Genomic DNA, 27880 nt, shown 5'->3' with positions numbered 1-27880 from the left:
GAGGTAATTTTTAAGATTAAGACCAAAAATTTAAATACAGTACAATTCTCAAAATGTTCTTCTAATTTAAAGCAGCATATAAGTAGCAGTGTAAATATTCCTGATGCTCGAACGCAGGCACCATTCTGATGGCTTGCTGATATACCTTCTCAAGACCACCTTCTCAAGGGCAATTCGGGATCGGCAATAAATGCAGACCTGGCCAGTGAAGCCCACATCCTATGAAGGAATAATCCATCTTTGCAAAGTTCAGATCAACAATTCAATCTACATTTTTCCTCAGCTACTGGTAAATCTTCAATTGACAAATCCTGGAGAGAGTGTCATTCGCTTAAAAGGGGAAGATGCCATCCATGCTATATTATAGGTTGGCAGCTCTGGCAGTCTTGGAGCTTTGAGTGTGATGTATGACAGCAATAAGATCTCGGGTTGTCCAAAGCTGGGTATCGACCGAGCATGTTTGCATGTCCCCTGGTTGGCTCTGTCAGATCTTGTGTCCCCTCACAGTCCAGCGCGTCAGACCACTTGGCCATCATCATTCTGCCTCAGCACTGTCAGCCTCATTACTCTCTATTTCAGGGCCAGGAAAACACTCCCTCAGTGACAAGGGCTGAGTGTTGCAGGCCAGGAAATCTGAATGTGGGAGGTGGACTGGCCAGTACCTCTCGAGGGCAAATCAGTGGAAAACCAGTGGGAAGCACGAAAAAGCAAGATCCTAAATGTACAAAGTAGACATTTCCCCATCAAAACTAAGAGTGGTACTGTCAAACCTAGATTCCCTTGCTGTCTGGAAGAATACAGGGGAAGATCAAACAGAAAAAGAAAGTGTACAGGGCAGCACGGTGGCGCAGTGGTTAGCATTGCTGCCTCATGGCGCCGAGGTCCCAGGTTTGATCCCGGCTCTCGGTCACTGTCCGTGTGGAGTTTGCACATTCTCCCCATGTTTGCGTGGGTTTCACCCCCACAACCCAAAGATGTGTAGGGTAGGTGGATTGGCCACATTAAATTGCCCCTTAATTGGATAAAATGAATTGGCTACTCTAAATTTAAAAACAAAGAATGTGTATAATAGGCAGAAAGAGCTAAGCACTGCAGATAGCCCGGACGAGTGTAGGAAATGCAACGATGAAGTAGAAAAGGAAATAATGAAATCGTAGAGAGGTCATGAAAAAAGATCAACAAGTAAAGATTAGTTTCGGAAAACGTGGGACCTATCAGAGATGAAGAGGGGAACATGTTTGTTGATGCAGAGGCTGTGGGAAAGGTCTTAAATTAATATTTTGTCTCCATGTTTACAAAGGAAATGGATGATGCAGATATAGTCATCCAGGAGGAACAATGAGATACTGGATGGGATAATCATAAAGAGAGAGAAAGTACTCAAAAGGTTGGAATCCTTGAAAGTTGAAACAAGGATGCTGAAGAAGATGAGGTTGGAGATAGCAGATGCTCTCAGGATGATATTCCAATCCTCACTAGACACAGGGGAGGTACTGGAGGTCTGAAGAAATGCAAATGTGGTTCCATTGTATAAAGAGGGATCGAAGGAAATGCCAAACAATTATTGGCCAGTTAGTCTTACATCACTGGTGGGCAAATCAGTAGAATCAATCCTGAGAGATAGGATTAACTGTTGCATAGTGAAGTAAACAATGCACCATTATTCTTAGAATTCCCCCTTTACCAAAAAGAGTCAATAAGACCAGTGTCGATAGACTCTTTTTTCGTTCTTTCCTCAAGTCCAATCACGGTGAACTATAGCTGTAGCTGCTCAGGAAGTTAACACAATAGCTATATCCATGTGTTCCACTGCCTCCAAAGCATTTTACTTCCTTGGGGTAGCAGCACCGTAGAAGCTTCCTCATGTCCCTTAGAGACAGCACACAACACAGTCCATCAGTAACCAAAAAGGTCTTTTGTACATCATTGGCTGTCTAATGTCCCATTTTTCAATCATCCAAATTGCCTTCCATTTCTCATTGGAACCATAAATTATGATATCATGTGCTATCCACTGATTCTCTTGCTTCATCAATTTTTAGAGGTTAAATCAATCCTGCTTCTATTCCTGACTTCCTCACATTGATGTCTAACATTGTCCTGAACCATGTCCGTCTGCCAGCCTTCATTTACATGAGATAATAATTTTCTGCCAAGTTGCCTTCAAATCCCCTTCTTCCATTATCCCACCCTTCCCACATGAAGTGTCTATTTGCCATTAGAACATTTGCAACATAATAAGTCAACAGTGGTCGCAAAACCACCCCTAGGACATCAGTAGACACATTTAATACATTCAACTTTTGGGGGTACAACCCAATTGAATTATCTTTCAGCACATCAAACCATTACTTTTTCTTCTTCCAAATGACTGGAGAGGCCAATTCCCGTACCAGCCTCCCCGGACAGGCGCCGGAATGTGGCTACTAGGGGCTTTTCACAGTAACTTCATTGAAGCCTACTCGTGACAATAAGCGATTTTCATTTCATTTCATTTCATGAATTCTCCCTATTGTTAAATACACAGTCAAAAAACAACTAAGTCTTATCTTAACACATTGCTCATTACTTAACCACACAAACAGTTCATTACAACTTTACATATTTTCAGCAGTTATCACAATTTCACCACTCAAAGATAAAGTACAACATCGACACATCCCTTTGTGGCTCTATCTAAGTGCTTTATGAGCCAGCACTTGGGACCAATAGTTATAACTTACAAAATATTCCGTTTTTTCTGTTGAGTAATTTTATTGCAACATTTGCAACATACGTTTAGACATAATTTAAAAATTCCAATTTCCAGAGCAATGCAGCGACTATTATTCCTACTTGTGGTTTTGTTTTGTAACGCATTTCCTATCTTAACTTGCCCTTTCCCGGGGTCCCACTGAGTATCATTAGTTTTCCCCGAATACTGTCTAAAAATCTTTAATTTATCTGATAAGTTTAGTACATATCCCAGGCTGCTTGGAAGTGCTCCCCACATTTTAACCCATCTAGCCTAGTCCTAGCTCTTTCCCTTCTTTCTTCAAACTTGATCCTTATTTTTCTCTGGAGTGTCGTTCTCTTTCTTCGTCTGCACAAGTATGTCTGTATTATTTTTTCTACCTGAAAAATCAAATGAACAGATCAAGGGTGGACAGGGCCCTATTCTTTAATTTGTATTTTTTGATTTTGTTCGGATACTCCAGAAGTGCCCTCTCCAGGACTTCGGATTTCCTTTGCCACCATTTCTTTCCTTTTTCCTTTTTTAACCAGTTTGTTTTCCTTATCATTAATGTACATCATCCAATTAAAGCCTGCTAAGCCTCCTTCTTCTATCATTGCACCCCTGAGTGAGATTCAAAGAATCTCAAACTCCTCTTCTTTTGCTCGCTCAGTGATCCAATCTGGTCGGAACCTTACCCTGATACATTTCGGGTATTGCTATTGCTTTTACTTCAATTTCTTTATTTTTTATTATAACCGAATTTTTATGAGTTAAGTTCCGAACATGACATTTTAACTTTATTATTTTTCCTATCAATGCTGCTAACGGGTTTTAATTCACTGTCTTCCCACTCTACTTCATCACACAATACTAGTGAATGCAGTAATCCCCTGACACTCATAACCAAACATTCCTTTCCCTCTAAATCCTGTCCATCCCAATTGGTTTCGGAATATGATCTATCCTGTGGCACGAAATTTAATCATCAGTGTTGTCTGATATTTTACAAAACAATCATGACAAAACTGAATTCCCCAAATTTCCTTGGGAGCCGCAACATTTCCCCATTGTTGTCATTCCATATGTAGCTTTAAATTGCCTGAATACTCTGTATCTGCCATTCTCCTCGGTTTCATATTACTGCTCCCTGTCCAAATAATTGGCCTACAAAATGCACTACATCTTTGACACAATGTTTCCTGATGTTCACAATGAATCATTTTAAACTGAGGTCCATTAATAACAGCACTTGATCTATAATCCCATATTCTCAATTCCTGACTGATTACATTTCTTCATTTGCTGCTGATAGGTTGCCTAAGGAGTATCTTGATCCCTCTATTATTATCCAATTGGGTCATGTGTTTTAGTTGCGATACAATTTCTTTTCCTCCAGACACCATGCTTCTCTAATTCAACTGTATGTTTACCCTGTGGTGATCGTAGATTGACTAGATACAATACAATTGAGCAAACACTAGAGGGAGAGCTATAAATACACCGGGACAGGATGTACAATTTTCTTTAACGATGTACAGAAAATATGTAAAGAGAAAAAGGGGGATGTGGTGATCACAAGTTAACTAGATGCAATACAACTGAGCAAACACTAGAGGGAGCACGGGAGAGCCATATAAATAGACCGGGACAGGAAGTGAGGACACACTTCACAGAAGGCAGAACTCGTAGCAGGGCACAGGCACACCAGCTAGTGGCACTTGAGGTAGCCGTAGGTAAAGCTCTGAAGAGAGAACAAATTCACAATAAAGCATCTTCTCCACATTTGAGACTACGAGCTTTATTAAGACATGAGGAACAACACATGGTACCCAGGAGTGGCTTCAGACGCTTACTACAGGACAACTCAGTGGCAGACACAGAAAGAACAAAATGGCATGGAAATCTCCTACTGGACATTCGACTTGGGAAGACATCGCTGATGGGAGGATGTGCCTTGGATTCCCACTTCAGCTGGACACGACTGGAAATGTAAGAAGTGTCTGGAAAATGTTTAAACAATGGTTCGATTTCGGTATCATAGCATATGATGCAGCAGCAGCCTCAGACGAAATTAAAATAGCAATCCTCATCGAAGGACATGAAGCTAGGAAAGTTTATAATGGATTTAAATACTCAAAAGGTGAAGACAGAAACAGCTTACAAACAATACTAAACAAATTTGAAGAGTACTGTGAGAAATTTGAACAGCAAGACATGCTCAGAGGCCAAACTGCACAGAGACTGAGTGATGCAAAACTTAAAAAATCACGAAAAGAACAAGAAATCGCGAATGAAAAGTACAGATCAAAAAGAAGAAATAACATGAATTTTCCACAAAGCCAAAACGCTGAAATCCAGTCCAGATCGGAAAGAAAAGGTAACTTACAACTTTTAGGGAAAAAAAAACGCTGAAATCCGCGATAAAATGGCGTCGGAGCACATTTTGCAGTCTCGGGCAAGCAAAGAACTACGAATTGCGTCAGCGCATGCGCCGGAACCGGAAGCCGCGCATGCGCAGTTTAAAAAAGGTCGCGGTGCCGATCATTATGCGCATGCGCAAGCCGCGCATGCGCAGTCTCAAAATGTTTTGGTCGCGGATCGTTATGCGCATGCGCAATGGACACAAAACCGCACAGTGAAGGAGGAAGGCCGATTTGCGCGTGCGCAATTCATTCCTACGCGTGACGTCATGACGTCTGAGCATCCAGACCATGCCTACTTAAAAGGGCAATGCCCGAAAATTGAAAACAAGACACTTAAAGTGGTAAAACCAAATTTTCTTGCCTCAGAACACAAAAAAAACGCCTGAACCTAAACCAAAAGTTAAAAACAACTTGCACAACACCCTGAAAAAAGCAGTCTGCACCACCCAAAGTGAAGAGAACAAAAAGAATTCCGAAACAACAAAAGATGATTTGTTTTTCGAAGATTACCTCTCAGACATGGCTGAGTCAGTCGGATATGCTTATCACAGCATCAGCGACACGGTCGCAAAGTACAACACGAACCAACTCGTGGTAGATGAATCCAACCAAGATGATTTGGTTTTCAAAGAATACTACTCAGACATGGCTGAGTCAGTCGGATATGCTTATCACAGCATCAGCGACACGGTCGCAAAGTTCAACACAAATCAACTCATGGTAGAAGAATCCAACCAAGATGATTTGGTTTTCGAAGAATACTACTCAGACACAGCTGAGTCAGTCGGATATGCTAATCACAGCATCAGCGACACGGTCGCAAAGTTCAACACGAATCAACTCGTGGTAGAAGAAGCCAACCAAGATGATTTGGGTTTCAAAGAATACTACTCAGAGATGGCTGAGTTATTTGGATATGCTGATCACAGCATCAGCGACACCGTTGCAAAGCTCAACACGAATCTACTCGTGGTAGATGAATCCAACACCATGATGCCATGGCAGCTCGTCGATACATTGGATGACAGCAATACCCAAGACGAAGACGACGCCACACAGAGAGCACAGAAAGACTCCACAGAGCGAGCGATGACAGGCTCCACAGTGCGAGTGATGAAAGACTCCAACAGGGATGCAAGCAAACACTCCCTGGCAAACACCATGCATGAACAAGACCATGAAGGTAAACCCGCTGTATCTGAGCAACCGCAAGCAGACTATGAAAGTCTACCAAGCTCACATGAACAAGAAGAAGACAACGTACATCTAACCACTGACACCATGCATGAACAAGACCATGAAGGTCAACCCGCCGTATCTGAGCAACCACAAGCAGACTATGAAAGTCTACCAAGCTCACATGAACAAGAAGAAGACAATGTACCTCTACCCACTGCATGCGAAAACAGTGACAAGGTGATCACACTCGACGTACAGGATCACAGCGAGACTGACAGTTCTCAGCTTGTCTGTACAGAAGCACAGCGCGAAAACAGTGACAAGGTGATCACACTCGACGTACAGGATCACAGCGAGACTGACAGTTCTCAGCTTGTCTGTACAGAAGCACAGAGTCGGGCCACCCAAGAGTCCGGTGAGACAACATCAACAGAAATCATGAAGATTTTAACTCCAGAAGCGGAGCACCAAGAGTCCAGAGACACTACGTCAACTGAAATCATGCAGATTTTGACTCCAGAAGAGGAGCGCCAAGAGTCCACAGACACCACGTCAATTGTAATCATGAAGTTTTTGACTCCAGACGAGGAGCGCCAAGAATCCAGAGACACCGCGTCAAATGAAATCGAGAAGAAGTTGACTCCAGAAGAGGAGCACCAAGAAAGCAAAGATGAGGAATCAAATCCTCCACAAATGATTGATGTCACCAGCACCGATGCAACATCAGATCAGTCTCACCATTCTCGAGACGAAATGCTCAATGACTCAAATTATCCACACGGGACACTCATAGAGTATAACAAGAAAAACAAAAGTCAAAAGAAGCACAGCAGAAACGAGAACAACAACAGCAAGAACAAAAGCAACATGAAGCGCGACAAGACCAACAACAATAGCAAGAAGCACAGCAGAAACGAGAACAACAACAGCAAGAACAGCAACAAGAACGGCAACGAAAACAACAAAGTCAGGAACAACGACGGCGACAACACCAAAGACAGAAACGACAAAAACAGCAACAAGTACGGCAACGAAAACAACAAAGACAGGAACGACAGAAACAACAGCAATGAAACAACGACTTGTACACAATGGTACTACTCGGCACATGAAGGACAATGCCACAGCACACTGCAAAACGATGACAAGACTACAAACATGTCATGGGATGACAACGAATCGCACAAACTCACATCTGCTCCAGAACAAGCAAGCACAGCAGCATCCAAGGCGGATGAGATAATAAATCAATACCACAAGCACAGAAAAAAGTCCATGCCAGTCAACATCAGTGATGTGACCATGCAAACACCTCGGGATGACGCATTGGGTACGTAAAATAACAAGGAACACCAACAACAGTCACAACGGAGTTGCAATATCAATATCGCCACGTCATCAACAACAAAAAGAAAAAAAAAACTGAACAAATTCATCAAGTGTGGACTCATAAATGTTTTATTAAGATTGGACTCATAAATACATTGGCTTTGTAAAAATATGCAATAGCACCATCACTTGTATAGATACGCATATCATAAGTAACTGTTTTGTATAATTTTCTTTAACGATGTACAGAAAATATGTAAAGAGAAAAAGGGGGATGTGGTGATCGTAGATTGACTAGATACAATACAATTGAGCAAACACTAGAGGGAGAGCTATAAATACACCGGGACAGGATGTACAATTTTCTTTAACGATGTACAGAAAATATGTAAAGAGAAAAAGGGGGATGTGGTGATCACAAGTTAACTAGATGCAATACAACTGAGCAAACACTAGAGGGAGCACGGGAGAGCCATATAAATAGACCGGGACAGGAAGTGAGGACACACTTCACAGAAGGCAGAACTCGTATCAGGGCACAGGCACACCAGCTAGTGGCACTTGAGGTAGCCGTAGGTAAAGCTCTGAAGAGAGAACGAATTCACAATAAAGCATCTTCTCCACATTTGAGACTACGAGCTTTATTAAGACACAAGGAACAACACATACCCAAATTCTGAACAATTGTGTCTATACCTTTTACAGCTTCACTGATTACTTTGCCTGCGGTTTTAGTCGGCAGCTTCACCAAACTTCCTCTGTGTTATCAATTGGTTTTAATATCCTAATTTTCCCTTCGTCTAATTTTATTAAATCTTTCCCGGCCATCAGATTCCCATTTCCTAATACTGCAAGTAATTCTCCTGATCTAACCCGAATATATTTATTCTCTAAAGCTCCTTCTACCATGTATTTAACATTTTGATCATCATTTTTCCGACTACTGACTTTCTCGTGAATCATCGGGCACCAGGACCCTGGTGGAGCTGTGCCTTGTCAATTTCAACACAGTAGTTTAAGTAATTTCCTGCACACAGCTCTGACTGCTCCCGAGTAAAAGCTTCTTTGTGTTTATGCTAAGACCACTTTAGTTCTGAATATACTGATTTACTATCTCACAATACTGATCACATTTCTGCCTGCCATTTATAACTTCTAATTGATGTGAAACTCGGTTTAGCAAAATACAATATTTTAAAAACTCCATTACCAAAGGAAATTTAGAAATCCTTATCAAACAGACACACACACACACATTCAACCACCCATATCGTGGATCTCTACTCTGTAGGGAATCACAAATCCATATTAAACACACACTCATTTATCCATTTATCTCTATTCTGTAGGGTTTTAGCTACTCTAACAAAAATTGAGACCCCTCTGTTCAGATAAGCCTCTCTTATCTAGGAGTTCTTTGCCTCTGTTAATATTTTCCACTCTTGTTTCATTGCTATATCTCTCTTGACCGTGTTTCAAAGCAAGAGGTTTTCCCTAATTGCCAAATATTCTGGATTTCTAACGTCTATTCCTGGTTGTCCCTTTCAGGTGGAATCTGAAATTAAGGATAAGTACCCTTTCTGGGACGTATCCAAGGGTACGAAGGCACTATCTTCCTGTTTTACTTAAGGGTCGATTGGTTACTGGTCTCTAAAGATTTCTAGGCGTCCCTATTTCTCTAGGCTTTCCTGCACAATCTAAGGAAGATTTATCTTTTGGCCCCCTTTTACCAGTAATGGATGCAAGATTTTTAGTGCTGTCACCAAGATGTCTTGCAGACTTTTTCTCAGGGTCAGTATCTTCTAGTCTACTGATTTTCACACCCAACCTGAGTTTCATGTCTCCCCCTGCAATTTACCCCACCCCGATCCACCAAATCTCCTTCCAAAAGTCAATCACAGATGACTTTCCAAACTAAACTCGGCAGGTAAAGTTTGACTCATCGTAGACTAGAAAGTTCTAATATTCTAGCCTTTGCGCTGGTTATAAACTTCTAATATTCTAACCGTTGTTTGGGAACCAGAAACTTCTAATATTCTAGCCCCCACTTCATTTAACTAGAAACTTCTACTATTCTAGCCTCGCTTTACCTAGAAACTTCTAATATTCTCAGCCTCCACACTGGGCGCCATGAAGTAAAAAAACTCACCACTATTCTTAGAACTCCCCCTATACCAAAAAGGGTCAGTAAGACATTCTAAATGGTGAACCGGGATTCTCACTCCCTGGGCGAAATTCTCCGACCCCACACAGGGTCGGAGAATCGGCCGGCAGCGGCGTTAATCCTGCTCCCGCAGGGTTTTAAATCTCTGACCGGCCAAAAACTGGCGCTGTGCAAATCCCGCCGGCAGCCTCTGAAAACAGCTGGTGCCGGCGGGATTTCATTTTTTTTTTAGTTTCCACAAATCTCCGGCCCGGATGGGCCGAAGTCCCGCCGACGTGGCCATGGGTCACGTCGGTGAAAATCACAGTTGCTTTAAAACGGCGTCAACCATTGATGATGGTTGACGCCGTTCAGTGTCGGGGGTTGGGTTGCGGCATCGGGGGGGGTGGGTTGCGGCATCGGGGGGGTGGGTTGCGGCATCGGGGGGGTGGGTTGCGGAATCGGGGGGGGTTGCGGCATCGGGGGGGGTGGGTTGTGGCATCGGGGGGTGGGTTGCGGCATCGGGGGGTGGGTTGCGGCATCGGGGGGGGGGTTTACAGAATCGGGGGGGGTTTGCAGCATCGGGGGGACATCGGGGGGGGGTTGCGGCATCGGGGGGTGGGTTGCGGCATCGGGGGGTGGGTTGCGGCATCGGGGCGTGGGTTGCGGCATCGGGGGATGGGTTGCGACATCGGGGGGGGGGTTTGCGGCATCAGGGGGGGTTGCGGCATCGGGGGGGTTGCGGCATCGGGGGGGCATCGGGGGGGTTGCGGCATCGGGGGTGTTGCGGCATCGGGGGGGGTTTGGGGCCAGCGGCGTGCAGAGAGGGGGGGCGACGGATGCCCGGGGCCAACGCACCGTCGCCCCCCCCCCCCTCTGTACGCCGCTGCCCCCTACCCCAACCACCCCCCCCTCACCACCCTTACCTCCCTCCAACGCCCCTACCCCCCTCCCCACCACCCCTACCACCCTCCCCACCACCCCTACCCACCTCCAACGCCGCCCCCCCATCTCTCGCAACGCCGCAACCCCCCACCCTCAACGCCGCAACCCCCCCTCATCGCCGCAACCCCCCCTCTCAACGCCGGGTCCCCCCCTCTCAACGCCGGGTACCCCCCCCCTCAACGCCGGGTCCCCCCCCCTCAACGCCGGTACCCACACCCCGTCCCCCTCCCTCTGAAGGCCGGTACCCACACACCCCCCCCTCTCTCCTCCTCCCCCCTTCCTTCCTCCTCCCCCCCTTCTTCCTCCTCCCCCCTTCCTCCTCCCCCCTTCCTTCCTCCGTCCCCCCTCCTTCCTCCTCCCCCCCTTCCTTCCTCCGTTAGTGGGGGGGGGGTGCGGCGTTAGTGGGGGGTGGGGGGGGGGTGCGGCGTTAGTGGGGGGTGGGGGGTGGGAGGGTGCGGCGTTGGAGGGGGGTAGGGGTGGTGAAGGGGATAGGGGTGGTGAGGGCAGGGGGTTGGGGTAGGGGCAGCTGCGTGCAGAGGGGGGGCGACGGTGCGTTGGCCCCGGGCATCCGTCGCCCCCCTCCTCTGCATGCCGCTGCCCCTACCCCAACACCCCCCTCACAACCCCTACCCCCTTCACCACCCCTACCCCCCTCCAACGCCGCCACCCGCCACCCCCCCACTAAGGCCGCACCCCCCCCCCACTAACGGAGGAAGGAAGGGGGGGAGGAGGAAGGAAGGGGGACGGAGGAAGGAAGGGGGGAGGAGGAAGAAGGAGGGGAGGAGGAAGGAAGGGGGGGAGGAGGAGAGAGGGGGGGGTGTGTGGGTACCGGCCTTCAGAGGGAGGGGGACGGGGTGTAGGTACCGGCGTTGAGGGGGGGGGACCCGGCGTTGAGGGGGGGGACCCGGCGTTGAGGGGGGGACCCGGCGTTGAGGGGGGGGGACCCGGCGTTGAGGGGGGGGTTGCGGCGTTGCGAGAGATGGGGGGGGCGGCGTTGGAGGGGGGTAGGGGTGGTGGGGAGGGGGGTAGGGGTGGTGGGGAGGGGGGTAGGGGTGGTGGGGAGGGAGGTAGGGGTGGTGGGGAGGGGGGTAGGGGTGGTGGGGAGGGAGGTAGGGGTGGTGAGGGGGGTTGGTTGGGGTAGGGGGCAGCGGCGTACAGAGGGGGGGGGCGACGGTGCGTTGGCCCCGGGCATCTGTCTCCCCCCCACTCTGCACGCCGCTGCCCCCAAACCCCCCCCCCCTGATGCCGCAACCCCCCCCCCCCCAGATGCCGCAACCCCCCCCCGATGCCGCAACCCCCCCCCAAATGCCGCAACCCCCCCCCGATGCCGCAACCCCCCCCCAAATGCCGGAACCCCCCCCGATGTCGCAACCCCCCCCCCGATGCCGCAACCCCCCCCCCCAAATGCCGGAACCCCCCCCCAAATGCCGGAACCGCCCCCCCCCCCCAAATGCCGGGTCTGTCTCTCTCCTCCCCCCCCCCAAATGCCGGGTCTGTCTCTCTCCTCCTCCCCCCCCCAAACGCCGGGTCAGTCCCTCTCCTCCTCCTCCTCCAAAAAACGCCGGGTCTCACCACTTCCGCAGCTGGTGAAACTGACGCGCATCGCGTCAGTCAGCTGCTGGCCCCTCCGGGAACGGAGAATCGCCGCCTAAAAGAAGGCCCCCACGCCGGAGTCATCTACTCCAATTTTGCTCACCGGAAATCGGCGTTACGACGGTCTGCAGAGAATTCCGCCCCCTGACTCCGATGCAGGCTTTGGTGGGTGCTATTCAGGTCAAACTATGTCTTCAAGTTATACTCCGGTATAACCCTTATCTTCATTGGAAATTTCATCTACTTACCACTTAGTAGCATTGATCCTGGGTCCCGCATTGCTGAGTAATTAAATTAGACTTTGTAATAACCACTGTTTCAGGTTAAAACTTTTACGTTATTTTATTATTATATTTTTTTCTTTTAGAAGAGGCAATCACTGTCTTTACAGAAAAGTAAAAATATCCTGCTTCTGGATTCTCCTGGTTGGTTGAAAAGACCTTCAGGTCTACCTTGATAATCTCTCTTCTTTAACTTTTGGTCTTCCTCAGATGGATTCGCTGTTCTGCTCGGTTTCTGTGTTCTATCAATCCCATGACCGAGGGCAGCTATGAGAGCTGACTCTGCTGGCTGTCCCCGATTTAGGGTTTATATTCTCCTTCTGGCAGTTATTGAGTTTATATGACTTTATCATAACGTAACTTTATTTTACTCTTGATTGTTCAAGATACCTTTAATCTGAATTATTTCTAACACTACTATGTATTCATGTTGAGCATGACTTTAGCTCATCGAACTCTGATTACATTGTTTCCTTTGTGATGTTCAAAAGTGCTTCGACCCCAGAGGGGTATTACATCTGGTTCCTGTCACTTCTAAAGTTGCATTCTTATCAAATAGTGCCCTCTCACGCTTGTCAGAACTCTGACTCCAATTTGGGGTGAACCAGTGTTCTCGTGGCCACGTTGTCTCCAGCTTCCCATATTCGCCTGGTGTCAGCAGGATTTCACACCTAAACATTTTTTTACCCAATTCAACTGAAGATTCTGGCAATTCTTTTTTAGCTGCTCACTAAATAATTAACTTCAAAGAAGGTGCAAAATATTGCTATTTCCATATAACTAAAAGTTCAAACTGCTGTGACTTGAAAGACAGGCATCAGTTTTACAGCTTGAGCAGTCACAAGCTGTTTTCTTAACGCCTATTTTTTAAGGCTATCTGCATTTCAAAACCTTCTTTTGCAGCTGCTGTTAACCCTTCATGGGATTTTTCCCTATACTTTCTCATGTACCCTCAGATCAAGTTTTGCCAGACTTCAATGTTTCAAATGACGTATTTTCCCATTTTTACTTTTACAATAGACAGGCATAGACTAATTAGAGATAGTGAGCATGGATTTGTGAAAGGAATATTTTGCCTCCCAAATTTGATCCAACTACTTGATGAAGTGACAAGAATTGTTGCTGAAGGTAGTGCAGTGGATGTGGTGTACATGGATTTGAGCAAGGCATTTGACAAAGTCCCACATGGCAGATTGGCCAAGGAAATGAAAGCCCATGGGCGACGGGGCAATGTGACAAACTGGATAAAAAGGGGGAGCTTAGTAACAGGAAACAAAGGGTAATGGTTGATGGCTGCCCTTGCAATTGGAAAAGTGTTTCAAGTGGTGTTCCACAGGGCTCGGTGTTGGGACCCATACAGTTTGTGTTGTATATTAACAATTTGGACTGAACATGAGGAGCGCGATTGGAAAATTTTCAGATGACGTAGAGATTGGCCGAGTGGTGGACAGTGTATAGGATAGCTATAATCTCCAAAATCATAGAATCCCTCCAGTGTAGAAGGAGGCCATTCAGCCCATCCTGTCTGCACCAAACCTTTGAGGGATCACCCTACCTAGGCACAACCCCACTCTAAGGGGCAATTTATCATGGCCAATTGACTGAATCTGCACATTTATGGACTGTGGGAGGAAACCGGAGCACCCGGAGGAAACTCACACAGACACAGGGAGAACATGCAGACTTTGCACAGTCACCCAAACCAGGAATCGAACCTGGGACCCTGGTGATGTGAAGCAACAGTGCTAACCACTCTGCTATCGTGCCGCCCACGGATCTTTACTGGACTTGCCTTCTTAAAAGTAAAAAAAGGTTTTGCTGTTCTATTCTCCCATTTCCTAATTTTTTTTAAATCGCTGCCTGCATTTGCTTCATGAACAGAGGGAAGTTTACAGTCAACCACTGTGCTGCAGATCAGCAGTCACATGTAGATCAGACCAGGTAAGGATGGCATTCGTTATCTACACACTTACTTACAGTAACCTCAAAAAACTGTAGTAGACGAACAACATGTATCATCCAGCCTGCCAACGTGGTGAAAAGACTGTGTGCTTCATAAGCACATTATCAAACAAAATTTGATACTAAGCCACGTGAGGAACTATTAGGACCAAATAATCTAAGCTTAGGAAGAGGGATCGGCTTCAAGATGCATTTAAAAAGAGGAAGGAAAACAGTGGATTGGGGCGGTCATTCCAGAACTTGAGGCCTTGGCGACTGACGGTGCGGCAGAATTGAAGAAGCGCAAATATCCGAGGCTTGTAGGAGATTACAGATAGGGAGGGCTGAGGTCATGGTGCTATTTATAAACAATATTAGAAACTTTTAATAATGGGCACTGCCTACTTGTTGTTATACGTGTCAAAACCGAGTATATCAATAGGGGGGATATTGGAGCTGCTTCAGGTGTTTGGGTCTTTCTCAGGGTACAAATTCAATCTCAACAAGAGTGAGTACTTTGTGGTGTCTCGGCCGGACGTGGGGGCAGGGGTGGGGGGCTGCCATTCCATAAGGCAGGGACTCACTTTGGATACCAGCGGGTGCAGGTTGCCCGGGAGTGGGGGTGTGGGGGTGTGTGGGGGGGGGGGGGCTCCGCAGGTACAACATTTCTAGTTTGGTGGGGAGAGTGAAAGCTGATCTGGCAAGATGCGATGGTCCCCCGCTTTCACTGGCGGCTTGGGTACAGGCGGTTAAAACGAACGTGTTGCCGCGATTTCTGGGCGCCATTCTCCCAAAACGGGAGAAATCGTAAGGCTGGCGTCAAACCCGGGCGGGTTTGACGCCAGCGCGCCCCTTCCCGACCGGGAACCGATTCTGGTCCCCGGTCGGGGCTAGCAGCCCGACGCCGTAAGCTCCGGCATCACGGGCTTAACGAATTTCGTTAAGCCCGCTTGCCGGAGTTAGCGCCGGCTGACGCGTCATATGACGTCAGCCGCGCATGCGCAGATTGGAAGACTCCAACCCGCGCACGCACGGATGATGTCATCGCGTATTTGTGCAAAACCCGCGCATGCGCGGGCCGGGATGCCCCTCAGCCGCCCCGTGAATGGATACTGCGGGGCGGCGGAAGGAGAAATAGTGCGCGGGCATCGGGCCCGCTGCCCGCGATCGGTGCCCACCGATCGCGGGCCCATGGCACCCTTGGCACGGCCGTGGTACTGCCGTGCCAATCGGTGCCATGGTTATAAAAAGCGAGTTGTTCCCGCCGTTTTTACGAACGGCCAGACCAGGTGTGTTTGCCGTTCGTAAAAACAGCGTAAAGGGCTGGGACTTCGGCCCATCTATTAGCTGTGAATCGCTGCCGGCCGTAAAAAAACGGCGGCAGCGATTCGTGTCGGGAGTTGGGCGAGGGGGGGGAGAATAGCGGGAGGGCGGGAAAAATGTCGGGAAGGCCCTCCCGCTATTATCCGACCCGTCGTGGGGGGCGGAGAATCGCGCCCTCTGTTTATTTTCCACTGCCTGCCATTGTTCCTGCCTAAGGCATTTTTCAGAAAGATTGAAGATCTTACCTCATTCATATGGGGAGGGAAGGTGGCCAGGGTTAGAAAGTTGCTGCGACAGAGGGGAAGGCAGGCAGGGAGTTTGGCTCTTCCAAACCTGATGTATTATTACCGGGCGGCGAATGTGGAGAAGGTGCGGAGCTGGGTCAGAGGAGTTGATTAAGACACTAAAAGATTTGTTTCTTGGGGGTCGGTTTGCAGGATTGAAGGAGCTGGAAGCGAAGTATGGGCTGGAGCTGGGGGAAATGTTTAGATACATGCAGGTTTGAGGTTTTGCCAGAAAGGAGATACAGAGCTTTGCGGTGGAGTCGGCCTCCACTTTGCTGGAGGAGGTGCTGATAACAGGGGGACTGGAGAAGGGGGTAGTGTCGGTGGTTTATGGGGGTATTTTGGAAGAAGATAAGGCACCACTGGAAAGGATCAAAGCAAAGTGGGAGGAAGAGTTGGGAGAGGATATGGAGGAGGGGTTCTGGTGTGAGGTGCTCCGGAGAGTGAACACCTCCCACCTCGTGCGCGAGGTTGGGGCTGATGCAGCTGAAGGTCGTATATAGAGCACACCTCACAAGGGCGAGGATGAACTTTGAAGGGGCAGTAGATGTGTGTGAACATTGCGGGGGGGGGGGGGGGGGGGGAACCCTGCAGTTCATATGTTTTGGTCCTGTCAGAAGCTGCAGGATTATCTCTAAAGTGGTGCACGTGAAAGTGGACCCGGGCCCTCGGGGTGTCAGACCAGCCGGGGTTGGAAACAGATGTGGAAGCAGATGTTGTAGCCTCCGCCTCGTTGATCGCCCAAAGACGCATCCTGATGGGATGGAGAGCAACCTTTGGCGTGGCGGGGGTCCTGTTGAAAATCTTGACTCTTGCGAAGGTTAAGTTTGAACTGAGGGAAAGGATGGAGGGATTCTACAATTCATGGGCATTATTCATTGTGCACTTTCAAGAACTGGATAACATTGAACATTAGTTGGGGGGGGGGGTGGTTGGGAGGGTTGGTGGGAGGGGGACTGTGTGTCTTAATGATGACTATGTGTGATTCCTGATTCCTTTTTGGCATTTGTTTGTATTAACATGCGGGCTAATGTTTGGGGTTTGGTGTGAGGATGGGATCGTTGTTATTGATATGGGGATTGACATTAAGAAGATAGAACATAGAACATAGAACAGAACATTACAGCACAGCACAAGCCCTTCGGCCCTCAATGTTGCGCCGTCCTGTGAAACCCCTCTAAAGTCCCTCTACACTATTCCCTTATCGTCCATATGCCTATCTAATGACCATTTGAATGCATTTAGTGTTGGCGAGTCCACTACTGTTGCAGGCAGGGCATTCCACGCCCTTACTACTCTCTGAGTAAAGAACCTACCTCTGACATCTGTCCTATATCTATCTCCCCTCAATTTAAAGCTATGTCCCCTCGTGCTGGACATCACCATCCGAGGAAAAAGGCTCTCACTGTCCACCCGATCTAATCCTCTGATCATCTTGTATGCCTCAATTAAGTCATCTTTTAACCTTCTTCTCTCTAATGAAAACAGCCTCAAGTCCTTCAGCCTTTCCTCATATGATCTTCCCTCCATACCAGGCAACATCCTTGTAAATCTCCTCTGCACCCTTTCCAATGCTTCCACATCCTTCCTATAATGTGGCGACCAGAACTGCACGGAATACTCCAAATGAGGCCGCACCAGAGTTTTGTACTGCTGCAGCATGACCTCATGGCTCCGAAACTCAATTCCACTACTAATAAAAGCTAACACACCGTACACCTTCTTAACAACCCTCTCAACCTGGGTGGCAACTTTCAGGGATCTATGGACATGGACACCGAGATCTCTCTGCTCGTCCACACTAGCAAGAATCTTACCATTAGCCCAGTACTCGGTCTTCCTGTTATTCCTTCCAAAATGAATCACCTCACACTTTTCTGCATTAAACTCCATTTGCCACCTGTCAGCCCAGCTCTGCAGCTTATCTATGTCCCTCTGTAACTTGTAACATCCTTCTGCACTGTCCACAACTCCACCAACTTTAGTGTCATCTGCAAATTTACTCACCCATCCTTCTACGCCCTCCTCCAGGTCATTTATAAAAATGACAAACAGCAGCGGCCCCAAAACAGATCCTTGTGGTACACCACTAGTAACTGGACACCAGTCAGAACATTTCCCATCAACCACCACCCTTTGTCTTCGATCAGCTAGCCAATTTCTGATCCAAACTGCTAAATCACCCTGAATCCCATTCCTCTGTATTTTCTGCAATAGCCTACTGTGGGGAACCTTATCAAATGCTTTACTGAAATCCATAGACACCACATCAACTGCTTTACCCTCATGCACCTATTTGGTCACCTTCTCGAAGAACTCAATGAGGTTTGTGAGGCACGACCTTCCCTTCACAAAACCATGTTGACTATCTCTAATCAAATTATTCCTTTTCAGATGATTATGCATCCTATCTCTTATAAACCTTTCCAAGACTTTTCCCATAACAGAAGTAAGGCTCACTGGTCTATAGTTACCGGGGTTATCACTACTCCCCTTCTTGAACAATGGGACAACATTTGCTATCCTCCAGTCTTCTGGCACTATTCCTGACAAAGACAAAGATGACAAAGATCAAAGGCTCAGCAATCTCCTCCCTAGCTTCCCAGAGAATCCTAGGATAAATTCCATCCGGCCCAGGGGACTTATCTATTTTCACACTTTCCAGAATCGCTAACACCTCCTCCTTATGAACCTCAAGCCCTTCTAGTCTAGTAGCCTGTATCTCAGTATTCTCCTCGACAACATTGTCTTTTTCCTGTGTGAATACTGACGTAAAATACTCATTTAACACCTCTCCTATCTCCTCGGGCTCCACGCACAACTTCCCACTACTGTCCTACTCTTTCCTTAGTCATTCTTTTATTCCTGACATATCTATAGAAAGCTTTAGGGTTATCCTTGATCCTACCTGCCAAAAACTACTCATGTCCCCGTCACTCAGACCACCAGTTCCCTAATGTCATCAGTGGTGGACTCTGGCCCACTTGACCAAAAGTATCCAGGTTGACACCACAGCATAGTGCTGAGAGAATGCTACTTTTTTCAGATGAAATGTTAATCCGAGGCCTCGTCTTCCCACAGGTGGATGTATAAGATCCAATGGCATTATTCCGAATAAGATCAGGCGAGTTTTCTCCAGTGTGCTCACCAATATTCATCCTTCAATAACATTGCCAAAACACATGATCCAAGCATCATCACATTGCTTGTTCTGGGAACTTGCTATTAGCGGTCATATTTTCAACATCGCAACAGTGACTTCACCTCAAATGCCCTTTATTTCCATAAAGTAACAGCCCAATGTCATGCAAGGTCCTTAAGTGCAAGTCTCCCTTTAACATTGGTGTGAATGTCTCGGACGTAGTTTCCAAGCTAGATTTTTTTTTAATGAAATGAAATGAAATGAAAATCGCTTATTGTCACGAGTAGGCTTCAATGAAGTTACTGTGAAAAGCCCCTAGTTGCCACATTCCTGCGCCTGTCCAGGGAGGCTGGTACGGGAATCGAACCGTGCTGCTGGCCTGGTTGGTCTGCTTTAAAAGCCAGTGATTTAGCCCAATGAGCGAAACCAGCCCCAGATAATGTATTTTATTACAAACATGTAACAACACAGGTTACAGCAAATAAAAACCCTGGGGTGCTGGGACCCCAGCTACTCACAATATATATTAATGATTTGGATGAAGGAACAAAACGTAACATTTCAAAGTTTGCAGATGATACCAAGTGGGAGGGAAGATGAATTGTGACGAGGATGCAGGGATCCTACAGCAAGATCTGGACAGGTTGGGCGAGTGAGCAAATCAATAGCAGATGCAGTATAATTTGGATAAGTGTGAGGTTATTCACTTTGGAAGCAAAAACAGGAAGGCAGATTACTACCTGAATGGTTGTAAATTGGGAGAGGGGAGTGTGCAGCAGGACCTGGGTGTCCTTGTGCACCAGTCGCTGAAGGTAAGCATGCAGGTGCAGCAGGTGGTAAAGAAGGCTAATGGTGTGGCGAGAGGTTTCGAGTATAGAAGCAAGGATGTGTTGCTGCAATCATACAGGGTCTTGGTCAGGCCACACTTGGAGTGTTGTGTGCAGTTTTGGTCTCCTTCTCTGAGGAAGGATGTTCTTGCTCTCGAGGGAGTGCAGCGAAGGTTTACCAGACTAATTCCAGGGATGGCGGGACTGTTATATGAGTAGAGATTGACGAGGTTCTTGCTGGAGTTCAGAAGAATGAGGGGGGATCTCATAGAGACTTATAAAATTCTAACAGGGCTAGACGGGGTAGATGCAGGGAAGATGTTGCCAATGATGGGTGTGTCCAGAACCAGGGGTCACAGTCTGAGGATTCAGGGTAAACAATTTTGGACAGAGATGAGGAGACATTTCTTCACCCAAAGAGAGGTGAGCCTGTGGAATTCATTACCACAGGAAGTAGTTGATGCTAAAACTTTGAATATATTCAAGAGGTGGCTGGATATAGAACTTGGGAAGAATGGGATCAAAGGCTATGGGGAGAAAGCAGGATTAGGCTATTGAGTTGGATGATCAGCCATGATCGTGATGAATGGCGGAGCAGGCTCGGAGGGCCAAAAGGCCTCCTCCTGCTCCTATCTTCAATGTATCTATGTATCTATGAAACATACTTTCCAGAAATCAACTATGCGGTCTGTCCAGATCTTTTCCCATTTTCAACCCCTTCCTGTGACAAACAGCTCCTCAGACATGGTCACAAACATTCCCCACCTTTTCTCAACCTCCTCTGCAGAGCCCCCCAACTCATACTTTATAGATAGAGCAGCTAAACACGTGGCTAACAACTGGTGTAGGAGGGAGGGTTACCGTTATCTGGACCACTGGGAGCTCTTCGGAGCAGGTGTGACCTGTATAAGAAGGATGGGTTGCATCTAAACTGGAGAGGCATAAATTTACTGTCTGTGAAGTTTGCTAGTGTCACACGGGAGGGTTTAAATGAAAATGAAAATCACTTATTGTCACGAGTAGGCTTCAATGAAGTTCCTGTGAAAAGCCCCTAGTCACCACATTCCAGCGTCTGTTCAGGGAGGCTGATACGGCAATTGAACCGTGCTGCTGGCCTATCTTGGTCTGCTTTGAAAGCCAGCGATTTAGCCCAGTGAGCTAAATCAGCCCCTTAAACTAGTATGGCAGGGGGTGGGTACCGGAGCAATAGGCCAGAAGGTGAAAAAATTGAGGGAGAAGTAGGGAATAGGGCCAGACAGGGAGATGTTGCTGAAAACAACGGGACTGGTGGCCTGAAGTGCATATGTTTTAATGCAAGAAGTATAACAGGTAAGGCAGATGAACTTAGAGCTTGGATTAGTACTTGGAACTATGATGTTGTTGCCATGACAGAGACCTGGTTGAGGGAAGGAAAGGATTGGCAGCTAAACGTTCCAGGATTTAGATGTTTCAGGCGGGATAGAGGGGGGATGTAAAAGGGGTTGCGGAGTTGCGCTACTGGTTAGGAAGCTGTACTACGGGAGGACACCTCAGAGGGCAGCGAGGCTATGTGGTTAGAGATCAAGAATAAGAAGGGTGCAATCACAATGTTGGGGGTTTACTACAGGCCTCCCAACAGCCAGCGGGAGATAGAGGAGCTGATAGGTAGAAAATGTTGGAAACGAGTAAAAACAACAGGGTTGTTGTGATGGGAGACTTTAACTTCTCTAATATTGACTGGGACTCACTTAGTGCTCGGTGCTTGGACGGGGCAGAGTTTGTAAGGAGTATCCAGGAGGGCTTCTTAAAACAATATGTAGATAGTACAACTAGGGAAGGGCTGTACTGGACCTGGTATTGGAGAATGAGCCCGGCCAGGTGGTAGAAGCTTCAGTAGGGGAGCATTTCGGGAACAGTGACCACAATTCAGTAAGTTTTAAAGTGCTGGTGGACAAGGATAAGAGTGGTCCGAGGGTGAATATGCTAAATTGGGGGAAGGCTAATTATAACAATATTAGGTGGGAACTGAAGAACCTAGATTGGGGGCGGATGTTTGAGGGTAAATCTACATCTGACATGTGGGTGGAGCTAAAGGAATTCAGGACCGGCATGTTCTTGTGAGGAATACGGCAAATTTCAGGACGCTTGGATAATGAGATATATTGTAGGCCTCGTCAAAAAGAAAAAAGAGGCACTTGTCAGGGCTAAATGGCTGGGAACAGACGAAGCCTGTGTGGAATATAAGGAAAGTAGGAAGGAACTTAAGCAAGGAGTCAGGAGGGCTAAAAGGGATCACGAAACGTCATTGGCAAATAGGGTTAAGGAAAATCGCAAGGCTTTTTACACGTACATAAAAAGCAAGAGGGTATCCAGGGAAAGGGTTGGCCCACTGAAGGCCAGGGGAGGGAATCTATGTGTGGAGCCAGAGGAAATGGGCGAGGTACTAAATGAATACTTTGCATCAGTATTCACCAAAGAGAAGGAATAGGTGGATGTTGAATCTGGAGAAAGGTGTGTAGATAGCCTGGGTGACATTGAGATCCAAAAAGGTGAGGTGTTGGGCGTCTTGAAAAATATTAAGGTAGATATGTCTCCAGGGCCTGATGGGATCTACCCCAGAATACTGAAAGAGAGGAAATTGCTGAGGTCTTGACAGAAATCTTTGGATCCTCACTGTCTTCAGGTGATGTCCCGGAGGACTGAAGAATAGCCAATGTTGTTCCTTTGTTTGAGAAGGGTAGCAAGGATAATCCAGGGAACTACAGGCCGGTGAGCCTTACGTCAGTGGTAGGGAAATTACTGGAGAGAATTCTTCGAGACAGGATCTACTCCCATTTGGAAGCTGGGAGAACAGGAAGGTGTCCCATTGTCCCACAGAGATCCCCTGTCAGTGACTAATAGAACATTGATCAGCCCTCTTGGGTGTCTTGTGTCCATTATAAAAAATACACAAGTCAGGTCCTTTTCCAGTCCAATATTTCCATGTATGACATCAAGCTTTTTCTCCACCATTGTAACACAAGTGGCTGGAGTATAAAAGTAGGGAAGTACTGCTGGAACTGTGCAACACATTGGTGAGAACACGCCTCGAGTACTATGTGCAGTTTTGAGCTTCTTAATTAAGGAGGGATATATTTGCATTGAAGCAGTTCAGAGAAGGTTCACTGGGATGAAAAATTTGTCCGATGAGGAAAGGTCAAACAGTTTGGACCTATAGTCATTGGAATTTAGGAGAATAAGAGGTGGTCTTATCGAAACATATGATTCTGAGGGAGCTCCACAAGTTAGATGCTGGGAGTACGTTTCCTCTCGCAGGGGAATCCTATTCTCCAAAGAGCAGTGGACATTGAATTTATTTAAGGCTGACATAGATTTTTAATTGACAAGGAAGTCAAGGGTTATAGAGAGACAGACAAAGTTGGGTTAAGACCATCAGATAAGGTTTCATCTTAATGAATGGAAGGGTAACATGAGGGGCCGAATGGCTTATTCCAGCTCCTAATTTTTAGGTTCTTATGGTTTTAGAGGCGAGGCATGCAGATGCAATTAACATAAAAGTCAACCATTTTCTTATTTAATGCAGGAACAGGTTAAAGGGGCTGATTGGCCTCCTGTTCAAGAAAGATTCCTATCGAATAAATGTGAAAACCAAGGCCAGCCTCAATGGGAAATGCCATAGGTTGCTAGTTGTGAGATTCAGGTTTAAAGAGGCAGAAAAAGTCTTGGTTTGGCTGTAAATACCCCTTTATCACATCTTTCTTCAATGATTGCATTCACTCCATTCAAGAAAAAAGAACTATTAAGGCCAAATGAAAAAAAAAGAAAATCGCCTATTGTCACGAGTAGGCTTCAATGAAGTTATTCATTGAATACTAAAGTTATTAGTACCCCACCTGGATGGAGTGTCTGTTACTCATCTGACATGCATCAGTAAGTCACGGTTTACTGCCTGGCACTGACTGTGCAGCTAGCATTGTGGGGTCTCCCACAATTCACCTCTTTAATGTTAAGTGGACAAAGAATATGTTTGTTTAACTCAACTATTTTCCTTTGCAGGAGAAAGGTTGATCATCATGGAAGGCGAGGAATCTAAAAGTGTAATTCATGTTAAGAATGCCTTCAAGGCCATCACTAAAGCTCCTGATGTTAGGAAGGACACTGAATTACTCTTAAAGCCGTACAGTAACTGGGAACAGTTCTTAATGCCTGGCCCACTTTCTGTAGCCATTTTAGGGGAAATTATTTCGTTTCTGCTGGAGAGGACTTTGAAATAGACAAGAATGTACCTATTGGCGGGTTTAAGTACATGAAATATCCCAAATCTTTCCGTGCCTCTTTGGTTCAAGTAAGCAATCAGGGCTGGGAGGCTTTTCAGGAAGCTCACAAGAATATGGATCAAATCCGGCTTCACAGTTTGACAGTTCCAGGTGACATGAAAGATGCCGTGACGTTTATCGTGCAGGATAATCCTGAAATCACAAAACAAAACCTCTCAATCCCATTGGAAAACATCAAATCGTCTGCAGATAAATGCCTGAAACTAGCACAAGGTGTGGAGAAGAAGTTCGACTTGGTCATCCATCTGATCAATGAATTACTGGAGGCATGCACATGTTCGAAAGGAGTATATGAGGAAGAACTACGTCAAATAAAAATCACAAAAGAAATTACTGAAATGAAGGAAAAAGCAGCACAAGAGGCAAAAGCAGAAGTTGAAGGGTATCACAAAAAAATGGAAGAACAGATGAAGAAAGCACAGGAAGATTATAAAGCTGCAATGGATTCCGTACCTGTTGGCTGGGATGCTGTCGGAATGGGTATCGTAGAATCAATCAGCAGTGGCGTCAAATCTTTTGTGACTGGAGGAATTCTCACAGCAATGGTCAGCTCAATTACCAGCTCAATTGCAAACGGTCTGAACACTGTTGTTAAAGATTCCAAATCCAAGAATGTTGGAGGCTCCCTCAACAACATCATATTTAAATCAGATTTGCTGCAATATTTTACTTCAATGCTTCTGTCCTTCCTGGACAAGGATGGCAACATTGACATGAAGAAACTAAGAAAAGAGAAGGACAGCAGTTCAATGATAAAACTTTGTGAAGAGAATTTGAAGAAACTGCAGCAGGAAGCTGGAAATGGAGTAGATTGTGAGGACAAGAATGCTGCTCTTGACATCTGCAAAGCAGGAATTGAAATATGTGAGGAACTGGAAATGTTGGCAAAGCCTCAGCAAGTTGATGCAAAAACAATGGAAAATCTAGCTGCAAGGATCAAAAATGTTCAGACCAAATCAATTAAATTTGCTTCTCACAGCAAGGCATTGACTGGATCCATGGCTGTAACTGCTACTCCACCACACATGGCTAAAGCTCAGTCAGGAGAGGGTGGAAGTGGTTTGGAAATGGCCACAAGCAATGCCAGATTCAAGGTGGAACAATCCTCAGCACAGCTTCGAGCTTCACAGGAAATGTATGAGAAAAGCTTTGAAAACATGAAGGAGAACAATAAAGAGCTTGAAGAGGTACTGGAAACACTGAGAAAGTGTGAGATACAGGAAATTGATTTTGATATAACTGTGAAGATGCTCCTAAAAGGATTGGATGCATTAGGTCGTGTGAAAGAACAATGGGGTAAGATGGTCCTCTTCTTCACCATGATGTCAAACCTGATTGGGTGCTGCCTGGGGAAATCACTGAACAGTTTCATTAAATATGGTGAAAAGGCTTTGGAAACTTCCAGCTATTCACAGAACAAGTTCCTACAAGATCTGCTGTACACGCAGGTCTCTCAAGCCACCAATATTGCAAGTCTTGTACACATGATTTCTGAAACTTACGTTCAGGTCTCCACCCAACATCTGATGGATCGTGTCAATGGTTTGGGGAAACTGATGGGACTGGATCCAAACAGAGACAGAGATCAATTTCAAGCTGAACGTAAGAAGTTTGGTGCAGACAGTGATGCAGCTTCCAAAGCCATTGAGGAGCTTGTTAAAAAGAACAAGGAGGATTATGAAAAGCACGCACAGCAGAGGATTGACAGCATTAATGAGAGTGCCAGAGCCTTCTTACCACCAGCCACTCCGGAGGAAACCAAAGAGCTTCAAGATATTATTGCAGGAAGCACACAATCTGCAATTATGGAAATATCGGAAGAAGATAAGGATCAATATGCATAAGAAGTGTTCTCTTCCCCACCCCCCACCCCCACCCCTTCCACCTCCAGCAATAACACCAATCCCCAAACCCATCCCACCCTTTCTAAAGATCACTGCAATCCAGCAGGAACCTCTTGTGAGATACGGAGTTATGATAATAATAACCTTTTGTTGTCACAAGTATGAAGTGACTGTGAAAAGCTCCTAGTCGCCACATTCCGGCACCTGTTTGGGTAAGCTGGTAATTGGCATTTAGAAAAATATCTACTTGTGAATGGGTCAGGGGCTTACAGGCTGGTAAGATCTCAAAGTAAGCAAGGGATGGTTGAAGTTATTCAGTTCACCCTTCCAGGAATACTGAGGTGCCGTCAGGTTTTGTTACGTATTCTAAGGATCCAATTCCACTCATTTGTCCAGCAATCAATTCCACACACTGATCGCTCTCCAGACCTTCCTGGTAAATTGCATTTTCCTTGCTCAAATTTGCCTCTGTACCGTTGTTTAGATTATTACGATCCCAGGCCAGACCCCAACAGTTGCTAGGATACTGGACAGAAACCCCAATATTTTATTTTCATTTTGAAAGCCTGAGGAAAGGATGCCTCACTCCAGGGGGATTTCACACAAAATAGGGAGATGGTAAATTCAATCAAACTTCATTACAACGCTGTACTAAAACATCTTTAGCATCGCACAAAAACATAACTTACAATTACCCCTTAAACATTGCTAATCAATACAGTGACACAAATACCCTTAACTGCTATATTTCCATTCCAACAACAAAACCATCTCGGGTCCCAATCCACTTTCAAATACAGTCCGAAGAGTCAGGAATACTTGCTGTACGGAGATGTCTTGAATGCCTCACTCTGAGAAAGAGAAATCTATTGAGATTGCTTGCAAGAAAGAGAATAATGCAGAATCTCTGGCTGTATTTCTCCCGACACCTTCTCAGCTCACCTTCCAGCCACAAACTACAACTGAACCTCAACACCTGGCTACCTGAGCCCCTGACTCTTCCCATTAACTACATCATCTTGCTAAGCTGAAAACAACCTCTCTAATTATCTTCTGTCCAGGGAACCTTTGAATATAAATAACAGTCCATTAGCCCAAACTTTTATGATGCTTTAATTGCACCTCTCTCTCCAAATCTCCCAGCTGTCTTTCAAACAGGGGCTGGCTTAGCACACTGGGCTAAATCACTGGCTTTTAAAGCAGACCAAGGCAGGCCAGCAGCATGGTTCAATACCCGTACCAGCCTCCCCGAACAGGCGCCGGAATGTGGTGACTAGAGGCTTTTCACAGTAACTTAATTGAAGCCTACTTGTGACAATAAGTGATTTTCATTCATTTTTTCATTTCATTTTCAAACCAGGATTTTTAAGAACACTACAGCAGCAGTCGTACACACATTAACCCAGGCTTTTAAACTTTACTGCCAAATACATATAATATAATACATCTGGAACGGGATCCTCCATCGGCGGGATCCTCCACTTCGCTTCAGTGCACCCAGACCCGTGGGTTTAGTGACGGTGTGGGATGGCCACAATGGGAAGCCCCATTGGTCAGCTGCTGGTGGGGGCCCACCCCTCGCACCGGAAAACAG

General features: G+C 46.4%; 1 protein-coding gene and 1 long non-coding RNA gene across 2 annotated transcripts in view; one reads left to right on the top strand and one right to left on the bottom strand.

Moving 5' to 3' along the window:
* LOC119976604 overlaps nucleotides 1-27880 on the bottom strand; it is a 107704-nt gene that overhangs the window by 74872 nt on the left and 4952 nt on the right. The window lies entirely within an intron of this gene.
* LOC119976588 lies at nucleotides 146-26301 on the top strand. The gene is given in 3 exon segments (XM_038817195.1): nucleotides 146-289; nucleotides 24162-24344; nucleotides 24347-26301. Coding segments are annotated over 2 exon segments (2106 nt in total). The 5' UTR covers nucleotides 146-289; nucleotides 24162-24178; the 3' UTR covers nucleotides 26287-26301.

The sequence above is a fragment of the Scyliorhinus canicula genome, chromosome 1, assembly GCF_902713615.1.
Source record: "Scyliorhinus canicula chromosome 1, sScyCan1.1, whole genome shotgun sequence".
NCBI classification, from domain to species: Eukaryota; Metazoa; Chordata; class Chondrichthyes; order Carcharhiniformes; family Scyliorhinidae; genus Scyliorhinus; species Scyliorhinus canicula.
This window is presented reverse-complemented; position numbering and strand designations above follow the sequence as displayed.